Below are 21072 nucleotides of genomic sequence, written 5' to 3'. Positions count from 1 at the left end.
GGCCTGAAGAGAACAGCTGAGAGCTGCTCAGGGCAGGACTTTGTATCATTTGACAGGAGCCAAAAGCCTAGCCTAAACCCTGGCTTCCTAAAGAAGGGGATTTATTAGCTCATGGACCTGAAGATTCCACAGGGGGACAGCTTCAGGCACAGCCTGATCCAGGAGTGCCTCAATCCCTCTCCATTTCTTGTCTTTCTCCTTCCTTAGTGGCAGCTTCCTTCCCAGCCCTGCTTCTCTGGGGCTGGGAAGGTTCCCAGCAGCTCCAGGAGATAAAGAGCCTTTCTCATCCTTTTGGTTTATCATAAATCCTGGGACTGATTCTTATGGGTCTAATTCTGGTTAGGCTTGAACCACTTAGTAGCTGAGGTTGTACTGGGCTGATTGGCCAGACCCTGTCTGACGCTCTGCCCTGGAGATGAGGTGGGCTGGGCCACAGGCAAAAGCAGGGACCTGAGCCTGGGGGCCCAGGGAGGGAACGTAGCACCATCGGGTTCCAATCTTGCCCCATCTCTGCTTGCCTCCTGGTTAGATCTTGGGCACGCTCTTTCCCTCTGTGGATCTCAGGGCTTCATGTCCAACATGGGGTGTTGGGGGAATTAAATGAACTCTCTGCTTGGCGGGAGAGAGTACTCAGTACATTTGTTTTCTCATCAGAGATTTAGCAAGCAGTGTTCAGGGACAGTCTGTTCGCAGCGGTTACCTTTCTCCCAAAACGGGAGAGCCAGATGCATCCCAGGGAAGAATGCCCCAGGGAAGAAAGCATGTGCAAAGGCCCTGAGGAGGAGCTGGGGTGGTAGCGGGTGTTGGTGGGAAATGAAAGGAGAGGAGGCGGTGAGGACGGTGGGGCCAGAGGGAATTGGCTCGAAACTGCTTCATTCAGACTCCGGAGTCAGGCTGCCCAGCTTCAAATCAAGCTCTGCTGTTTATCAGCTTTGGTCCAGGTACTTACTGTTGGTGACCCTCAGTAAAAATTGGGGATATTGGTGGTAATCATTCAAAGTCAACCCAGAGATGAGGACTGGAAGGCGCCTGAGGTATCTGGGAGATGCACCCCCTCCCCACTGGGAGTGGAGCCGGTGGAGCTAGGGCTGTTGGCTGAGGGCTGGCTGGTGGGGTGTCAGCGGTGCACCCCGCAGTCCTGCACTGCCTGTGGTACACGCGGGGGTCCCTGGAGACAGCGTGGGGAGCAGAAGGGCGGGGAGGGGCGTGAGAATCGCTGAGTGCATCCTCCTGCCCCCCACCCCCATCCAGCAAGGGGTAGGTGCAAATGGCCCGGGTTGGGGGTGGGGATGGGTGTTACATCGCCCTGAAGACGATTTGGTTTTAGCACCCAGGCTGGAGTGGTGACTCTCCTCAGGCCCACCCCTTGCTTTCCCACGCCCCCCCCCCCCAGGTGGTCCAGTACATCGGGGAGATCTGCCGCTACCTGCTGAAGCAGCCGGTGCGTGAGGCGGAGGGGCGGCACCGCGTGCGCCTGGCGGTGGGCAATGGGCTACGGCCCAACATCTGGGAGGAGTTCACCGAGCGCTTCGGTGTGCGCCAGATCGGCGAGTTCTATGGAGCCACTGAATGCAACTGCAGTATAGCCAACATGGATGGCAAGGTGAATGGGGTGGGGGGGGGGTGGGGGGGTGGGCGTGGGCAGGTTATCACGTTCGGGGATCACTGCCACCTTGGCCTCCCCAGTCCCCCCCACCTCCCCCTGTTCTCGTAGGACAGGCTTACCCCTGGGAGGGCTCTGCCAGGCTGACAGGGTTGGGGGAAGGGGGAGCTCCTAGGCCTGGCAGGACCACACACAGCCTTGATGCGGTGCCCCCAGAGTTCAAGTCCTCTGTCAGGTGGTATCCCTTGGGCCAAGGCCTCAGCCTTCATGAGCCTCAGGTCCTACCTGTGGGGGTATCGGGTGAGCAGGGACCTGGGGGTCCTGGCCCGGGGTTGGCGTGCCCATCTCCTCCTACCGGGGAAGTCACTCAGACTCCTTGGGCTTTGGTTTCATCATCTGTCAGTGGGGATGATAGCTCCCTGGGTTTGTTGGATCCCCAGCAGACCGTGAGCTCAGCACAGCACCCCCAGGGAGCAGGCTCTCTGCAGATGGTTTGAGGGTTCGCAATCACTGTCTCCATTCTGCCTGAGCCGGACCCTCCTCTTACGCAGCCCTACTAAGCCATGCATAGATCAGGAGAATCATGATAAAGCAAGCGTCTGGGGGCAGGAATTCCTTTTTTGTCTGTCTCTGTGTTGGGGCCCCAGTACCTGAGAGCCAGCCTCCCCTCCCCCCTGCCCCAGCCCCATGCATATCTGTTGAATAGACAGCCGGGGAAGATACCCTGGCCATGCTCATGGAACTTGCTGCTGTAACAAACATGCCCAACAGTGTAGAGACAGGCATTTCTATTCATTGGATTGAGCCAGGTGGGCAGTGGGCTTCAGGGTCCTTCTAGACATTTCCTTCCTGCCAGCACAGAGGGTTTTATGGACCTGGAAGTGGTGACCAGTCAGCGGGTTTCCTCACATGGTTGCAAAGACAGCTGGGAAGGGGGAGAAGAGGGAGCCTGAGTCCCAGGAAGGAGGCACTGCCCTTAAGACCCCCTTTTTCAGATCACCCAAGGTCACAGAGTTCAGGCAACGCAGGGGTGTTCATTCCAGGCCCTGGGGCAGGAGAGGCAAGGTGTCCGTGGGGAGGACGCTGTGTCCCCTCCATCCCCCGGGGCTTCTCACCAACTCAGATCGCTCTGTCCCAGGTTGGCTCCTGTGGCTTTAACAGCCGTATCTTACCCCATGTGTACCCCATCCGGCTGGTGAAGGTCAATGAGGACACCATGGAACTACTGCGGGATGCCCAGGGCCTCTGTATCCCATGTCAGGCCGGTGAGCCAGGCCCTGTCCAGTCCCCTGGGGAACTGGAGCCCCCACCCCCTGCCCACCCAGCACAGTCTGAGGGTGGCCTCCTTCCCAGGGGAGCCCGGCCTCCTTGTGGGCCAGATCAACCAGCAGGACCCACTGCGTCGCTTCGATGGCTACATCAGCGAGAGTGCCACCAGCAAGAAGATTGCCCACAGTGTCTTCCGCAAGGGTGACAGTGCCTACCTCTCAGGTGCGAAGACCCCGGGGGTGGGGTGCTGGCTATGGAGATGGTGGGCCACCATCTCACCTCTCCTTCTCCCCTCTGCCAGGTGACGTGCTGGTGATGGATGAGCTGGGCTACATGTACTTCCGGGACCGCGGCGGGGACACCTTCCGCTGGCGTGGAGAGAATGTTTCCACTACAGAGGTGGAGAGTGTGCTGAGCCGCCTGCTGGGCCAGACAGACGTGGCTGTGTATGGGGTGGCTGTGCCAGGCAAGCTGGGGTTGGTCCTAGGGTGTGGCAGCCCCAGAGGAGCCAAACCTGATTGAGCTTGAAAGCACAGGTGCCCTGGGGCAGTGCTCAACCTGGGTAACTGCACATGGCAGCCAGGATAGGGGCCCTGGATCTGGAGTCACCCCTCATGGATGATAATCAGCCTTGGTTTCCTTATCCGGAAAATGGGATCAGGAAAGCTACTGTCTCACTGTTACAGAGAGTGCTGCAGGAGCTCAGTAACACAGTGACTGTTCCAGCAAATGTTATCTCAGATGGCAGGGACTGGACGTCAGAGGCCAGGAGCCTCCAAGGGTGCATCCAGTCCTGCGATGGGACACAAGGTGGGGTGTTCTAAGCAAAACCTCTGTCTCCAGGAGTGGAGGGAAAAGCAGGCATGGCAGCCATCGCGGACCCCCACGGCCAGCTGAGCCCCAATGCACTGTACCAAGAGCTGCAGAAGGTTCTGGCGCCGTATGCCCGGCCCATCTTCCTACGCCTCCTGCCCCAGGTGGATACCACAGGTGCGGCCTCCTGCGTCTCTGTCTGTCTGTCCATCTGTCTGTTGATTCAGCAACCATTTGCTTATTTGTCCCAGTTTAGGCCCCCCTGCCAGATTGCAATGGTCCATTGCAATGGTCCATGGCCAGCAGGCACCGTGGGCTCATGTAGGGGCCTTATCTTGTTTTCTCTGCATCATTATTTATTCCCATTCCTCGATCCTGGCCCCCTTAGGCATTCTGCAGTGTTTGGTACATTTCTTCCATCTCCCGTACTTTTCTGATGACTAGGAAATTTGAGCAAATCATATTAGTACCTCTGAGGTTCGCCGAACTAGGAGCTTCCTGCTCCTATAAGTCACCTGTATGTAATTTTTGCCCATCTTTTATAGCCTTGCTCTCTTTTTCTTCTTGACCAGAAGTTTCTCCTAATAGTCCCAATGTTAATTCCTTAGCAGTTTCGGATGTCAGGAGTCTTCTTTTTGGGAGTCTTAAATGTCAACCTTGTTAATGGGGCCTTTGTTGAAAAGAAGCCCTTCATTTTGATACAGACTTACCTTTTTTTGTTGTTGTTGTTAATCTTATGGCTTGTGTTTTTGAAGTTTTATTTAAAATGAGAAACCTTCTCAACTCTAATGCACACAGGTCTCCTGCCTCGGTTTTTTCCTACTCACCCTACCCCTGAGCCTTAATTTTCATGAAACTTTTCTTTAATTGTCCACCGCAGGGAGTGCAGACTGTTTCTTAAAGGACCAGATGGTAAATATTCTCAGGTCTTTTTGGGCCATGCAGTCTCTGTCCCAATAACTTACTTCTGCCTCTGTTGTGCAAAGGCTGCATTGGATGGTGTATAAATGAGTGGGTGTCACTTTGTGCCAGTAAAAACTCTTTACAAAATAGATGATGGGCTGCATTTGGCCCTCAGCTCAGGGTTGCTGACCTCTGACCTACTTTGTGGCAGATTCAGCCCTGCCTTGGCCTCATGGGAAGTGGACCCGTGTCCAGGCAGGGAATCCACAGTGTTTGGGATTGTGATGGGGTAGTGGGCAGGGAGGTCTCCCTGGAGGAGGGGGTATGAAGTCAGGATCTGAAGGACAAGGGGGAATCAGGCCAGCAAAACGGGGAAGCATGTTTCCAGCGCTAGGGGATGGCCTATGCAGAAGCCTGGAGGTATAGGACAGGAAGGTGAGTTTGGGGATCCCAGAACGTTCCCCCCAACAGCTGAGAAACCCCATGCCCACCCTCACAGGCACCTTCAAGATCCAGAAGACTCGACTGCAGCACGAGGGCTTCGACCCACGCCAGACCTCGGACAGGCTCTTCTTCCTGGACCTGAAGCAGGGCCACTACCTGCCGCTGGACCAGGGTGTCTACACCCGCATCTGCTCGGGTGCCTTTGCCCTCTGATGCTCCTCCTCTGCTTGCTAGAGGCTGCCAGCTGGGCCTTGCCCGTGACGCAAGCTTGAGCCAGACAGCCCTGCCTGCGGAGGGGCTGGTCCAGATGCTCCAGGTGGGGCCATCCTGGTGCCGCGCAGCTGGATCCCAGCAGGAGCCCCCGGCTCTCCTATCTTCGCTTTCTTCTTTTCTCCTCTAGGCTCTCTCCTGCCTGAATTCTGGCTTCTGTGTTTATGTGTGTGTGTGTCTTCTCCCTGCTTCCGTTCCATCTGCCCTCACCTCTTCCCTCTCTCCTCCCCTGCTCTCTCCTGGGATCTATAGGCGTGCAGGGTCTCGTTGCCCTCAAGGGGCATCCCTGCTGGGTCCTGGACCCAGAGTGGAGCCTCCTGGCTTCCCTCTCAGCTGTGCCTTAAGGAGCCTCTATCCAGGCCTCCCCAGGCTGCCGGACTCCAGGGCATCCTCGCCCTCTCTGAGTGCCAGGCAGACCCTCCATCCTCCCCACCGGCCCCTGAGCAGAGGCGCCACAGGTGGTACGCCCCACTCACCTGGATGTAGGGGGGCATTATTAAGGGACCTCCAGGCCAGCTAGAGATCTCCCAGGCTGGGCCATTTGCCCTTTGCACTTGACCATCTTTGCTGGGTCTCCCATACACACTGTCTGCCCTTCCTGATGCCCGGAAGGTTCCAGAATCAACTCTTACCCCTTGGACATTGCCCCTGCCCACATGTCTCCTTTTAGGCGTCTCTACGGAGCTCCTGTTAGAGGGGGGGCCTTGAAGATGGCATTGGGTGGCTGTTCAGCTCACTGTTCAGATGCCCACCCCGGCAGAGGCCTCTCGGTGTCCCCATTTGGCACGGCTACTGCTGGGACCCATAGGAGTGGCAGCAGGGGTGTCAGGGGAGGGCTCATGCCTGGGGGGTGGTGTCCAAGATGGACTTTTGGGCCTTGGGGGTTCCAGCCTGTTGAATATCCCCACTGGCCTTGTTGGTGATGATGACCCAGTGCTGGTGGCTCATCCTGGACTCCCATGGTTGGGACTGGCCTCCCAGACTGTCCATCCTGCTCTCCTCCCGCAGCAGCATCCAGTCCCACAAACACTGGGACCAGCGCTGTTGCATGTGGGCCTTTCCAAGCACCAAGGTTTTGTTTCCTGGTTGAATTCAAGAAATAAACCTGCAGAGTGTCTGGTGCCTGAATCCCGGTTATTTACTGTCTGTCTCCATGTGGCGCAGAACCCTTTCTGAGTTTCAGATGGCAGGACTTTTTGCTGGGGAACTCATGGTCATTTCTTGCTGCCCCCGCGTGGCTTGTAAGCGCAGCTGCAGGGCCTCTGGGGTCTGGGGACTGGCTGCATATGGGGGTGGGGGTGAGGTGAGGGGAGGTGGGGGAGTGAGGAGGGGTGGGAGATGGGGGTCTTGGGGGTGCAGAAGGGTGGTTAGCATCCTCCCTACCTCCCGGCAGCCTCTGGGGCCTCACAGAGTCCTGCACCAGCCTCAGCCCCAGGGAAGGGACAGTTGATCTGCCTCTGCGTTCTGGCAGGTGCCCCAGTGTGGCCGTAGCTCTGGGTGTGAGCTGCAAAGGGGCCCTTTGGAATTGGCTTTCCAATCCAGGACTCCCAGCTCCAGAGTCTAGACACTCAATCCTAACTTCTGCTGTTTCCCCTTCAGTATTACAATGTCTGTCTCATCTTGTCTCCACTGCAGGGGACAGAGGAGGAAAGGGTTGTGATGCCTGAGCATTTGCTGGGAGGGGCCAGCCCTGAGAATGGATTGGGGCGGGGGGTTGGATGAAGCCCTAGTTGACTGGGGCTGGTCCTTGGATGCCCACCGTCCACAAGGAGAGGGAGGCAGAAGGATTCACTGCCATTGGGGATGGAGTGTCCCCAGTATGCTGATAAAGCAAGTGCATCCCATATGACATCCCATCAGACCTCGCAACTGCCATGGTCCCCCTTATACAGATAAGAAAACAGGCACGAAGGCAGCTCCTGGTGAGAAAGCGGGCCAGCGGGACCTTTCCCATTCCAAAGCCTGTGACTCTCATCAGGGTAAGAGGCTCCCTCTGAGCTGGCAGGGAAATAATCCTGGTGACTCTCGGCAGCAGGCTCTGTGTTTGTCTTTTTAATTAATAACAGACTTTAAGTATTAGAGCCATTTCAGGTTCATAAAAAAATGAGCAGAAAGTACAGACTTCCCATACACTCTACCCCGCACCACTGTTTCCCTTACTATTTATGTCCTGCATTACCAACCTGGGTTTGTTACAACCGAGGAGTCTGTGCTCTCGCAATATTATTACCTGAAGTCTACGGCTTCCATCAGCTTCCACTCTGTATTGTACCTTCCTTGGGTTTTGACCTGCGTCCATTGTGATGGTGTCATCATTCCTCTGCCTTAAAAATCCCCTGTGTTCCCATCTCTTCATCCTTCCTATCCCAACCCCTGGCCACCGTGGATCTTTTATGGTCTCCATAGCTTTGCTTTTTCTGGGTCATGCACTTGGAATCCCACAATGTACAGCCTTTTCAAACCAGCTTCTTCGACTTAGCAAGATGCTTTTAAGATCCTTGCCTTTGGCTGGCTTGAGAGCTTTGTATTTTTTTTTTTTTAGGATTTTATTTTAAAGAGAGAGAGATAGTAGGAGCAGGAGGGGCAGAGGGAGGGGGAGAGAGAGAATCTCAAGCAGACTCCATGCTGAGCATGGATGGAGCCAGATGTGGGGGTGGATCCCAGAACCCTGAGATCGTGACCTGAACCAAAACCAAGAGTGAGATGCTTAACCAATTGTGCCACTCAGGTGCCCCAAAAGCTTTTGTTGTTGTTGTTGTTAAGCTTTGTTGTTGTTGTTGTTGTTTGTTTGTTTGTTTGTTTTGTGGAACAAGAAGTTCTGTGACTTGCCCCCAGGGACCATCATTAGGTCGGGAGGAAAGCCAGAATCAGAAGGTGCTCAGGAAGGATGTGTACAGAGAGGATGTTTGTCCCTGTGTTATGGGAAGAGAAACTTGCTCCAGTCTGGCATCAATACGTGGGCCAGGAATGTCAGGGCTTAAGCGGTGTGTGAGGGACAAGGGGGGAGAAGCATGCTGGAGAGGGCATGGGGAGGAGGGAGAGTTGAGGACATGAGAGGCTTCCAGGGAGAGGTGGCTGTGATGAGGGAGCAGGAGGCTGGCTGAGGACAAAGCAAAAGCTGGAGCCTTGCACCCCCTCTTCACCCACTCCCCTCCATATGTGTAGCATTCCTCAGGCACCCCTGACTGCCATAAAATGATAAATAATTAACTTGCAGAGATCACAATCCTGCAAGTTGGTTTGCAAATGTCCTTGAGATTTACAAACAAAGAAGTTACCTTATCGATAGCCCAATTTCCAAAGACACAGAACTCAGTTCCTCAAGCCTTAATGTCACCCTCTTCTTCATAAAAAAACAAAGGAGGCGGAGGTAGAAGGAAAAGTAAATAAAGTTAAATTTCTTCTAAACCTAAATCTCATTAACAAGGATGCTTGATAGCAGGAATGTAACATTCCACCAGGAGACTCCCAATTGTCTTTACTTGATAGTAACCAGGCCTTCAATATCCTGATAGTATTCTTTGCCCAGTAGCCCTTCTGAACACCCCTTTGTCCTCACCTACCCAACTCCTGTGTATATAACCAGCCACTCCTCACAACCCGGGGCAGCTCTTCCCTGCCCACGGGTCCTGTCCCCATGTTTTTTTTTGTTTTTTTTTTAAGATTTTATTTATTTGACAGAGAGAGATCACAAGTAGACAGAGAGGCAGGCAGAGAGAGAGAGAGGGAAGCAGGCTCCCCGCTGAGCAGAGAGCCTGATGCGGGCCTAGATCCCAGGACCCTGAGATCATGACCTGAGCCGAAGGCAGCGGCTTAACCCACTGAGCCACCCAGGCGCCCCCCCCCCCCCATGCTTTAATAAACCACCATTTTGCACCAAAGATGTCTTAAGAATTCTTTCTTTAGTCGTCAGCTCCGAACCTCACCCCACCGAACCTGACTTAGGTTCTGGGACTTCATCAGCTGGAGGCTAGGACCTTGCCTCTAACCTTTCAAGGGTCTCCCTTGCTCTGGGGAAGAGTCCAGTCTCCCGGGTGCTGCCATCCTGAAGGCTCTTTTCCTTCCATGGTGATTGGTTGTTTCCAGTCTGTGTCTTGCTTCCATGCTTTTACTCCTGCTGTCCCTTGTCCCTGAACCCTTGTTCCTATGCCACATGCCTGGCCAACTCCAGCTGATCTTTAATTAAGGTGTCATTCACATGCCAAATAATCCACACTTGTAAATCGTACAGTTTGGTGGCATTTAGTGATCGCAAAGCTGGGCAACCGTCGCCTCTGTCTGGTTCCAGAACATTTTCATTCCCCCAAGAGGGAACTTCAGACCCATTAAAGTCTCTCCCCCAGACCCTGGCAGCCACTAACTGGCTTTCTGTCTCTAGATTTGTCTGTTCCTGACATTTCATGTCAATGAGATCATACAACATGTGGTCTTTGGTGTCTGGCTTCTTCCACTCAACGTCTTATTTTAAGATTCATCCAGGTTTGTCTCTTTTTATGGCCAAATAATATCCCTTTGAATGGATGGGTCGTGTTTTGTTGACCATTTATCCAGTGGTGGACATTAAGTCATTTACACTGTTTGTCTATTGTGAGTAAGGCTGCTGAGAACATTCATATACAAGTCTTTGTGTGGACGTATGTTTTTAATTCTTTCTGGTATAAACCAAGGCGTGGAAATACCAGGTCATATGGTAACTGATTAATCTTTTGAGGATCTGCCAGACTGTTTTTCAAAGCGACTGTACCATTTTATGGTCCCACCAGCAACAGTATATCAAAGTTGCAATTTCCCACATCCTTGCCAGCACTCTTATTGGGAAATATATCTATTACAGACAAGACATGGCCAGCACATGGACCTGAGTCTTCTCCCCAACCAGCTTCTCTGGCTCAGTTAACGCTCCACGTGCATCCAATTAAGCTAGCAACTCGGGACTCAGTCCTGATTCCTCTTTTTTGTCATGTTCCAAGGCTCATAATCGGAAAGGACCAAGAACTCTGCCTCCAAGACACACTGAACCCACCGAACCAACCAGCACTAGATTTCTCTAGCCCACTAAATGGGCTCCTAGCTGGCCTCCCTGCTTCCATACCTTCTTTCACAATCCCTTCACCGAGTAGCCACAGTGATTTTTTAAAAACGGATCCTAGTCACTCCCCTACTCAAAGCCCTCCAGAGGTTCCCCTAAGATCAGTTTTCCAGTCTCACCTTTCCTGTCTGGCCTGGGTGGTCAGCCTCCAGTTACACGTGTCTGCCTTCTGCTCGTTCCCGCCTTGGGGCTCTAGTCTCCTTGCGCCTCTGTTGGAGACACTCTTCCTCCAAATACACAACTGTGTCCTCCCTGCCATTCAGGCTTCCATGTAAATGTCGTTTCGTTCACCTCCCGATCTCTACAGCCCCCAGTCACCTTCTCTCCCGTCACCCTATAGTATCTCCATTATTGTGCTGGTTTTTTTCTTGTGTTTATGTGGCTTACCAGTTCATTGACTTCTCCAGGAGGGTACGAGCTAGGAGAGGGCAGGGACTGCTGCCCTCAGGGGCTCATTCAGATGAAGGACAGCATTGGGCACAGGTGGAGCTTGGGAAATGGTTTTCTGAATGAATGAATGAATGAATGAATGGTTGAAGAAAGCATTGCACTCCCCGAGCCTCAGTTTCTCCAGGTGTGAAATGGGAGCATCTGAGGGAAGGCTCAGGTGTATTGTGATGGTGATTGAGGGCATGTGGAGCCCTGGTGAGCAGGACAGCTCCTTATATGTGTAAAGTATCAGCATTGTGGGAACCAGGACATCAGAGCAAAAGCCTCTGGTCCTGATTTCTGCTGAAGCAAAGGGTGCTAAATAATAAAACTCGCCTGAACAACACTTTGCGGGTCGGCCTGTATAATTTGTCTATAGCACCTTCATTCACTGCCCTCAATTGTACTGTTTAAGGGACCCCATGGGAACCCACCAGATTTTTCTTTTTTTTTAGATTTTATTTATTTATTTGACAGACAGAGATCACAAGTGGGCGGAGAGGCAGGCAGAGAGAGAGGAGGAAGCAAGCTCCCTGCTGAGCAGAGTGCCCGATGCAGGGCTTGATCCCAGGGTCCTGGGATCATGACCTGAGGCAAAGGCAGAGGCTTCAACCCTGAGCCTCCCAGGCGCCCCAACCCACCAGATTCTTAACAACACAGCATCCACATGATGCTTGCCTTCCCTTCCCAATCTGATATCCCACCTTCTGCCCTCTGCCCTCTGCTACCCCTTAACCACTGAGGACCAAAATTGCCTAGAAGCTTGAAAGACAAAATGTGTTCAACATCTTGGAAATGAATGAATGCAGTTACCCCTCCCTTCCCTAGGCTGGATTCAGCCCCTCCTTCTTACTTTCCAGCTACTGCAGGCAGTCAGGACTGTTTGCAGCAAATGGAGTCCTAGCCGCCAGTCTAGTGAGTAGTACTAAGATCTGGCCCATGGTCTGTGTTACTGAGGTGTCTAGCAGATAAAAGCAGTTCTTTCCTCCAAGTCTGTCTTTTTTTTTTTTTTTTTAAGATTTTATTTATTTATTTGAGAGAAACAGTGAGAGAGAACATGAGCAAGGAGAAGGTCAGAGGGAGAAGCAGACTCCCCATGGAGCTGGGAGCCCGATGTGGGACTCAATCCCGGGGAACCCAGGATCATGACCTGAGCCGAAGGCAGTCATCCAACCAACTGAGCCACCCAGGCGCCCCTCCTCCAAGTCTGTCTTGAACCTGAGCTTCTTTTTGTGATTTTTCAGGATTAAAGGAGTGGAGCCATATTACAGAAGCAATTAGATAACTTTGAAATATGAGAAGGGGTGTATGTGTGTGCGCAAGTGTGTATTTATGTCTTTTAAAAAAATATATTTATTTATTTATTTATAAAGAGAGGGTGAATGGGGGGAGAGATTCAAGCAGACTCCCTGCTGAGCGTGGAGCCCACTTGGGGCTCCATCTCATGACCCATGAGGTCATGACCCGAGCCCAAAACAGGGGTCGAATGCTTAACCAACTGAGCCACTCAGGCGCCCCATCTGTCCTTTTGTATCATGGTCACCCTAGTGGGTCTGTGAAGTGGTATCTCATAGTTTGATTTGCATTTCCCTGGTGGCTAGTGGAGTGGACAGGACATCTTTGCATGTGGTCGTTGGCCATTTCTGTATCTTCTTTGGAGATATCTCTTAATCTATTGGAGATGTCTATTCAGAAACTTTGCCCGTTTTATTTATTTATTTATAAAGATTTTATTTATTTGACAGAGAGATCACAAGTAGACAGAGAGGCAGGCAGAGAGAGAGGAGGAAGCAGGCTCCCAGCTGAGCAGAGAGCCCAATGCCGGTCTTGATCATGACCTGAGCAGAAGGCAGAGGCTTTAACCCACTGAGCCACCAATTTGCGACTGATTTTAAAGATGTACTACCTATGCATGTCTCCTTGCACTTTCTGAATTATCCGCCCACCCCCATAAGTGGGCCAGCTCCCCAGGCCCACCAGGCCTTCTCTTCTTTCTAGACTTCTTTGCCCATGCTATTCCCTGGAATACTCCTTCTCATCAGCCATTACACATTTGCCCCATTCTGGGCCTCTCCAAGCAAGAGCAATGATCCCCGGGGCGCATTGGCAGAAGCAATTCTGCCAAAGAACAAGTATCTTTTCAGGTCCAACTCTGTGCCAAGCTTTCCTGGCATCAGGGAGCTTTCCAAGCATCAGAGAACAAAACAAACTCTGTCCTCCTGTAGCTTATATTTTAATTAAAGAGGGAGACCAAAAAGAGCAACAAGATAAATATCAGGCTCAGGAACATCAAAGTCCACCAAAAGGTGCCTTCCTCCAGGAAATCTCCCATCTCTTCCCTCCATCCCACCTCACAATCCCTTCTTAGGGACCCCAGCTCTAGGTTCCTCTCTTCGGCCCCACCCTGGCACCACGAGGCTTGAGAACAACCGCACCGGTTCTGCCTGCTCCAGCCCAGGGAAGAGCTCAGGAACAGGGTGCAAAGAATCAAAGAGGGCCCTGCCGCAACTTCACTCGTGGGACTGCGCATGTGCCATAGGCGGCCGCCCGTAGGTACTGACAGCCGTGCGGCAGGGCCGGCCTTCGCGCAGGCGCACTGGTGGCTGACCGGAGCGCTTCCGCCTCCCTTCCGCCGCCGTCGCCATGGCCGCGCCGGCCCCGGACCTCATCTCGGTCTTCTCGAGCCCGCAGGAGCTAGGCGCGTCGCTAGCGCAACTGGTGGCGCAACGGGCAGCGTGCTGCCTGGCGGGAGCTCGCGCCCGCTTCGCGCTCGGCCTGTCGGGCGGCAGCCTCGTCTCCATGCTGGCCCGTGAGCTGCCCGCCGCCGCCGCCCCCGCCGGCCCCGCCAGCCTCGCGCGCTGGACCGTGGGCTTCTGCGACGAGCGCCTCGTGCCCTTCGAGCACGCCGAGAGCACGTACGGTCTCTACCGGGTGAGAGCTACGGGGGCCGCCGGGGGTCACACCGAGAGGGCCGCGCCCACCGTCCGCACCCGACTACGGGGGCCGCTGGGGGTCATATGAAGAAGGCCGCGCCCACCTCCTGAACCCCGCCACGGGGGTCGCATAGGGTCACACTCTGCCTTCTGCCACTATCTGGGAATGGCCTGCAGGGTGCCCTGAACTCCCACGTCCACTGCCACCGAGTGGGCCGGTAGGGACCTTGAAGTCTCATTATGCTTTGTCTGGTGGCCAGGTAGAGGGAACAGAGTCCAGGCGAGAGCATGGAGGTGAAACAGTGGCCCATTCCAGGGACCCAGAGACGTTCTGGGGCGCCAGCCCGGTAGCTTGCAAGGGTAGAGTTAGGGAAGGGCCAGGCAGGAGGTATCTGGTGTGGAGCCTGGGTCTCAGTTTTCACATCTCCAGCCTGGACGCCTTCAGGATGATCAGCTCTTGGTGCTGATGACCTCCCAGTCTGGTTATCTAACTTGTGGCCTCAGGTCTTACACAATTAGGGGAACTGAGGCTTGGAGGAGGCGTGGTCTGCGCTGGGGTCCTCCAGCTGCATCGGCTAAGTCCGCCTGGGGAAAACACGCCCAGGGAGGTGTGGAAGGGGTGGGCTTGGTCAGAAGAAGCTACAGGTCACTTAGGTCCTGGTTGTGCTGCCTTCTCTTTGCATAGAAGCTTGAGCTGACGGTTTCCTGGTTTCTGTTGTTGTTGTTGTTTTGTTTTGTCATCAAAAGGAAGGTCTACTGATTATCAAACATTTTCTCCACATCATCTCATGTAATTTCACAATAACTTATGAAGTCGAGGCTGTCATTTCCTCCATTTCATAGATGGAGAAACTGGGGCCGGAAAAGGAGAGCTTGTGTGCCGGGGTCTCCTGCTGACCTGCAGGGGAGCTAGGGTTTGAACGGACCCCCCCCCCCAGGGACCCTCAGGGACGCATCTCAAGGGCAGGGGCCTCCCAGTGTGTCTTCCTCAAAAGCTTCATTAAAAACTGGGCTCACATTTCTTTCTTTTTACTTTGCATGAATTTGAAGAACTTTTGCTTTTTTTTGAACTGTACTTCCTCAAGTAACAAAATCCTAACAAAACAGTAAAAAAAAAAAAAAATGTTGCAGGGTTGTTCATTGTCCTTGTATCCAGCGCTGGGGACACAGTGGGGTGTTGGAAAGTTTCCTCATGGGACTCATAGCTCATAGTGGGGCATCGGGCACCAGCGCACAGGGCAATAAATAAGGGAAGTCCACTCAGAGCATTCACATAATGCAGTGTGGACCAAAGATAATAGCGTGAGAGAGAAAGTACCTGGGATGTTTGAGCTGAGGCCTGGAGGTGTGAGGTCCTGGCCAGGGGCAGAGCTGGGGCAGAGGGTATGACACAGACAAATGCGATGCCATGGGAACAAGTGTGGGGCAAAGATTTGCTCCTTCTGCCAGTTTCCCTGTGAGGGGAGTCCCGTGAGTTTCCTGGCCTGTCCTAACAAAGGACCACAACTTGGGTGGCTTAAAACAAGAACTTATTTTCTTAGTTCTGGAGGTCAGAGCCTAAAATCCAGGTGTTGGCAAGGCCACACTCCCTCTGGAGGCTCGAGGGGAGGATCCTTGGTCTCTTCCAGCCTCTGGGGGCTCCTGGTGTTCCTTGGCCTCCAGTCTCTGCATCTGCCTCTTCAAGGAGACCAGTCATTGGATTCAGGGCCCACACTACTCTACTTGAAGTCAACTAATGACATCTGCAAAGACCCCCTTCCGAATAAGGTCTCATTCTGAGGTTCTGGATTGGACACGAATCTTGGGGGCCATGAGTCAACCCAGTATAGGAGCACAGGATTGCTTCTGTCCTCAAGGACAGATCCGGTATACCCTGGGGCTCTGTCAGCAGGAGTGTTCTGCTTACCCTGTGTGCTCTGTGGGTCTGCTGCTGCTGAGGCCAGGGCTTCCTCTGGGCTGGGGGGATTAGCTGAGGCTGCCTCCTTCTTAGGAATGGTTTCTCAATGCCCACAGAATGTTAAGAGAGAAACAATCCGATCAACCAGCAGTTCCACTTCCAGGAACCTGCCTGACTGACACTCCAGCCCTTGGCTCCCTGGCAGGAGCCCAGGCAGAGGAGGAGGAGGAGAAAGGAATGGCTCTGAGCCTGGTGGGAAGGGGCAGCTAAGGAGAGGATCACGTGACAGAAAGAGGACACTGATACCCTGCACTGGCTTTGCTCAGTGTAATCCCTAAGGGTGTGTATCGATGGGAACCTTGGACAAAGCAGAGAGGTCTTGCCAACAGATCTGACCCTGGCCCTCCTTGGCTCACAGACCTTCCTTGGCTCCCCATTACCCTTAATACAGAGAGAGCTCTTACTCCTCGGGCCAGTGTTCAGGTGACTTTCCATTGCCCTATGTGGTCTGGTATGTGTACTCCATGTCCCTGGCCCTGTCCCTTGTCCCTTCTCATACAGTATTTTTTGTGGCTTCCTGCTTTTCCACTGTGGCTCAGCTTGGCATTGTCTCCCTGGCACAGGATTCCAAGATCCTGTGTGAAGGGAGGCACCAACGTGGGGGTCACAGTTGTCCCTCCTGGAGCAGATCAAATCTGGGGAGATGAGGGAAAAGGCTAGAGCCCTCCACCTTGCAGGGGACCTGACTCCAGGTGCTTCCAAAGAAATTAAATCCACCTTCCCGAGCCCGGGGCATGTGCTATATGCTGGCCAAGGACACCCTGTAGTGGCAGCCGAAGAGAAGTCAGTGCTTACCACTGTCACATGCGGTGTAGGGGAGGCACAGGCGGGGGGTGGGTCCTCAGAGGAGGTGCTCTCCCAGGCAAGGGCAGTGGCTTATGTGTGGGTTGGGGTCGCAGGGTCTGCAAAGCCTTGTGCAGGGCAGAGAGGGGCTGGGTTTTATCCTGAGGTGTAAGGGACTCTGGGAGCTTTGAAACAGGACTGTGGTACAGCCACACAGGTGCTGGCTGGGGCCAGAGGCCCCCAAACATGCTGGACTTGAAAGACTCCTGGCGGAGTGCCGCTGGGATCCCAGCACACACAGAAGGTGGGTGCGATGATGGGTCTGTCCCAGGGGCCATTCGGTCACCCATGCAAACCTTGTGCCTCTGGGAGCTGCGTGTTGCTGTTGGGTGACTTTTTCCCTCTGTCTGCTGCAGACCCACTTGCTCTCCAGGCTGCCCATTCCTGACAGCCAGGTGATCACCATTAACCCCCAGCTGCCTGTGGAGGAGGCAGCGGAAGACTATGCCAAGAAGCTGAGACAGGTGAGTTGTGGTCGACCTTCTGGTCGTCCCATGCCCCCCACCCCCTACTTGGCCCCAGGGAGGCCTACTTGGCACCCAGGGAGGTGGTGGGGGAGTGGCCCAGCAGGTGGTGCTGCATGATTGTCACCAGCAAAAACTGCCCCCAGGGGTGGTTGGCAAATCCCACCCCACCCTGGACAGATGCCAGGAGGTTCCCTCTTCTGAGAGGCCACAGCCCCCACCTTTGGGTCTCTCAGGGTGGCCCAGCTTCTGACCCTCTGGGAGTGGGCTTGGGCTCTCACATCTGGGGGACAGTTGTGTCTCCAGACTCTTGGCCAGTCAAATGGATGAAACATGGAACCTCGTAGAGACCCTTTCATGCAGGTGAGACTGGGTGTTGCTCCCTGTTAAAACCACTTGGGATTCTTTTTCTGATCACTGTCTCTTTGTGGCCTTCGAGTACCCCCCACAACCTCACAGGACTGTCTTCTCCCCCATCTAGGCCTTCCAAGGGGACTCCATTCCAGTGTTTGATCTGCTAATTCTCGGGGTAGGTCCTGATGGCCACACCTGCTCGCTCTTCCCAGACCACCCCCTCCTGCAGGTGAGTGTGCCCACATGGGCCTCTGCTGACTGGGGCTTCCAGAGGGAGGGCCACTTTTGGGGGCCAGGAGGTACCCACAGCGGGGTTTAGTTAGCATCTGCCAGTTGGCTGGGCTTAACCCTTTTGAGCCTCAGTTCACCCATCTTAAAATGAGGATTTAAATCAAGTACTACAGGATCAGTAGGAGGGGTTGGAATGATCCAACAGACCATGTCGGGTGTGTGTGAGTGCTCATGAAGCTGAAGTGACCTTGTCCTTCTGTTTCCATCCCGGCCTTCCTCCCCCAGGAGCGGGAGAAGATTGTAGCCCCCATTAGTGACTCCCCAAAGCCACCACCACAGCGTGTGACCCTCACACTTCCTGTGCTGAACGCAGCTCGAACCGTCATCTTCGTGGCTACTGGAGAAGGCAAGGCAGCTGTCCTGAAGGTAATGGCCAAGGGCCCTGTTCCCAAGAAGATCAAAGGTGTGTGGGCCCAAGGATGGAATATGGCCCCAGATATCATAGTGCTGAAAGTACCAGGTGCCAAGGTACTTGAATAATTCTTGGGCTGAAGGGGAGGTGGAAGCTATAATTATAGGATAGTTAGGAATAAATAATTATTAAAGCATATTGATGAGGTGAGGCCAAAGCTGCATTCAGGGGCAAATTCATAGCTTTGAAAAGGCAGTTTTAAAAAGTATTAAATAGGGGTACCTGGCTGGCTCAGTTAGTAGAGCATGTGAGTCTTGAGCTTGGAGGTGTAAGTTCACATCTCCACATTGGATGTAGAGGTTACTTAAAAATAAAGTCTTGGGTGCCTGGGTGGCTCAGTTGTTAAAAAAAAAAAATCTTAAAAAAAATTGTTAAACAAATTGACCACTTTAGACTTGAAATGAACAATAACGTAAGTCTAGAAAAAGTCAGTGGAAGGAATACCTGACATAATCAGAAATTAATGAATTGGTTAAGGGGAGGGTGACTCTGGGTTAAGCGTCTGACTCTTGGTTTCAGCTGGGGTGGTGATCACATGGTCATGAGATTGAGCCCCACGCCTGCCTGTGCCCTCTTTGGAGTCTCTCTCACTGTCCCTTTGCTTCTCACCCAACCCTCCTCATGGTCTCTCTCTCTCTCTAAAAAAGAAAAAAAAATCTTCAAAAAAAAGAAATTAATGAATATATTAGTATTCTTAAAAGCTTAGTGGTATTAGATTCCAAAGATAAACCCTTGGCAAAACTAATCAGGGAGGAAAATTATGTAGGAGGCATAAGTAAAAAAGGAGGAATAAGAAAAAAAAGAGAGACAGTTAAACATAATATTTTAGGGAAATATAGAATATATAAGCTATTAAAAGTAAACTAAATAATAAAAAATATATTGTAATTGCTATCATTGAAAGACCAACTATGGGAGAAACTGGAAATATTTAAAAAAAATTAACAAATAGGGGCGCCTGGGTGGCTCAGTGGGTTAAAGCCTCTGCCTTCGGCTCAGGTCATGATCCCAGGGTCCTGGGATCGAGCCCCGCATCGGGCTCTCTGCTCCGTGGGGAGCCTGCTTCCCTTCCTGTCCCTGCCTGCCTCTCTGCCTACTTGTGATCTCTACTGTCAAATAAATAAATAAAAAATCTTAAAAAAAAAATTAACAAATAACAATTCATCCTCCCAAACAGTTGAGCCCAGATGTCCTCATGGGCTGGCTTGGTGTTAGGGTTAAGGGTGCAGACTATAAAGAATCCAGCAGACCAGGATCTCTGCCCATGATGCCCAGCATGGCCTTGGGCAGCCACTTCACACCTCCACCCCAAGCCTCAACTTTCCCTTCTGTGGGGTGGGTTGGGAGGGCTCCTCCCTGTGGACCTCCTGAGGGTCAGTCCAGGCAGTTTTAGCTCAGAGTACACTCACCTGAGTCCCCCCAAGCCTCAGCTTCCCCACCTGTAAAATGGGGCTGGGCATAGAGGTGACCTCACAGAGTGAATGGGGCAGGCCCAGCTATCAGAAAGCAGCATTTATAATTTCCACTAATTGTAAGGTCACATGGGGTGATCAGCATGCCACAGCCCATGGGCCCACATCCTGCCAGCTAAGAAGGAATTCTTTTTTAGAGATTTTATTTATTTATTTGCCTCTCTGTAGGCAGAGAGGCAGGCAGAGAGAGAGCAGGGGAAGCAGGCTTCCTGCTGAGCAGAGAGCCCGATGCGGGGCTCGGTCCCAGGACCCTGAGATCATGACCTAAGCTGAAGGCAGAGGCTTAACCCACTGAGCCACCCAGGTACCCCTAAGAAGGATTTTAAAGCAGATGGGAAAAGAAAGAAAAAGGAGAATATTCTCTGACCCATGAAAATTCTGTGGAATCTGGATTGCAGTGTCCGTGAATAAAGCTTCACGGGAACAGGCTCTGCCTATTTGTTCATGTGTCATCTGCTGCTGCTTTCGCCGTGTGAGAGCAGAGCTGCGCACTTGTGACAGGGACAGGGTGTGATCCGCAGAATGCAAGTGTGACCCCGGTCTGTGCAGGGTAGGTGTGCCAACCCCTGTGTCCTGTAGTCACGGATGATAGAAAAGGCAGGGACCGACTGAGGCTAAGACAGCTGGAAGGGCGACATCACCTCTTGAGAGTAGGACAGTCTTGTCCATGCAGGGAACTGGGAGCTCTGAGGGGCTGTGTGGGTGCTGGGGGGTGCCTCATGCTCCTGCCCTTTCTATGCAGCGCATTTTGGAGGACAAGGAGGAGAACCCGCTCCCCGCTGCGTTGGTGCAGCCCCACACCGGGAAACTTTGCTGGTTCCTGGACGAGGCAGCGGCTGGACTCCTGACGGTGCCCTTTGAGAAGCATTCCACGTTGTAGCTGGCCCCGAGGGACTCCACGGCGGGGACCACAAATGGCCCTCATGGGCCAGGACCTTCCTGGGCTGGGATCCGCTGCCACCACCACTCCAGGCTTCATTTTCAAAAAGCCACCTGGTGCCGCAGGAAGGCCTCAGGGTCTGGCTGCCAGCCCTGCTCTGGGGGCACTCAGCCCACCGGCCAGGGCTCTGGGGGACCAGAGATTAAAGGGAGCATTTGCTTGAAGTCTCCACTCTCTCGTGGTCCTTGGTGGGTGGTGGGAGCAGGGATGCCCCAGCTGAGTGTGTGACCCAAAGCCCTTGGCCCAGCAAGGGGAGGGCAGGGATGGGGTACCCTGGGTGAGTTTCCCAGGGTTGCCGGAGCAAAGGACCACAAAATGTATGGTTGCTCAGTTCGGGGGTGGGGGAGTCAGAAGTCTGAAATCAAGGTGTCCGCAGGTTTGGATCCTTCTGGAGGCTCTGAAGGAGAGTCTGTCCTATGCCATTCTTCCTGTGTTTGGTGGCTGCTGGCAGCCCTCAGCCATCCTTGGCTTGTAGACTCATCGCTCTTGTCTCCTCCGCTCTTGTCACATGTCCTCCCCTGTGTCTCTGTGTCCTCTCCCATTCTAGTAAGGACACCTGCCAGTGGATATCAGGCAGCCCTAAATC

At 53.2% G+C, this 21072-nt stretch overlaps 2 protein-coding genes across 6 annotated transcripts in view; both read left to right on the top strand.

Moving 5' to 3' along the window:
• The window catches only part of SLC27A1 (solute carrier family 27 member 1), a 33385-nt gene extending 26955 nt beyond the window's left edge, over window positions 1–6430 (top strand). For all 5 annotated transcript variants that reach the window (XM_082709312.1, XM_082709309.1, XM_082709310.1 and 2 more), the window contains exons 8-13: window positions 1394–1603; window positions 2742–2868; window positions 2957–3094; window positions 3174–3338; window positions 3716–3862; window positions 5088–6430. In XM_082709312.1, the coding sequence (XP_082565438.1) occupies window positions 1394–1603; window positions 2742–2868; window positions 2957–3094; window positions 3174–3338; window positions 3716–3862; window positions 5088–5245 (945 nt within the window). In that variant the 3' untranslated portion in view covers window positions 5246–6430. The remainder of the gene's footprint in view (window positions 1–1393; window positions 1604–2741; window positions 2869–2956; window positions 3095–3173; window positions 3339–3715; window positions 3863–5087) is intronic.
• Window positions 6431–13366: 6936 nt separating this feature from the next.
• On the top strand, window positions 13367–20650 carry PGLS (6-phosphogluconolactonase). Its single transcript, XM_082710859.1, has 5 exons — window positions 13367–13751; window positions 16910–17017; window positions 17499–17600; window positions 17888–18028; window positions 20289–20650. Exons 1-5 carry the CDS (start codon window positions 13464–13466, stop codon window positions 20424–20426), a joined length of 777 nt encoding a protein of 258 aa, XP_082566985.1. The 5' UTR covers window positions 13367–13463; the 3' UTR covers window positions 20427–20650.
• The last annotated feature ends 422 nt before the right edge of the window (window positions 20651–21072 follow it).

This window comes from Mustela nivalis (assembly GCF_964662115.1).
Source record: "Mustela nivalis genome assembly, chromosome: 1".
NCBI lineage: Eukaryota > Metazoa > Chordata > Mammalia > Carnivora > Mustelidae > Mustela > Mustela nivalis.
Note: the sequence above shows the minus strand (reverse complement) of the source record. Positions and strands in the feature narration are given on the sequence as shown.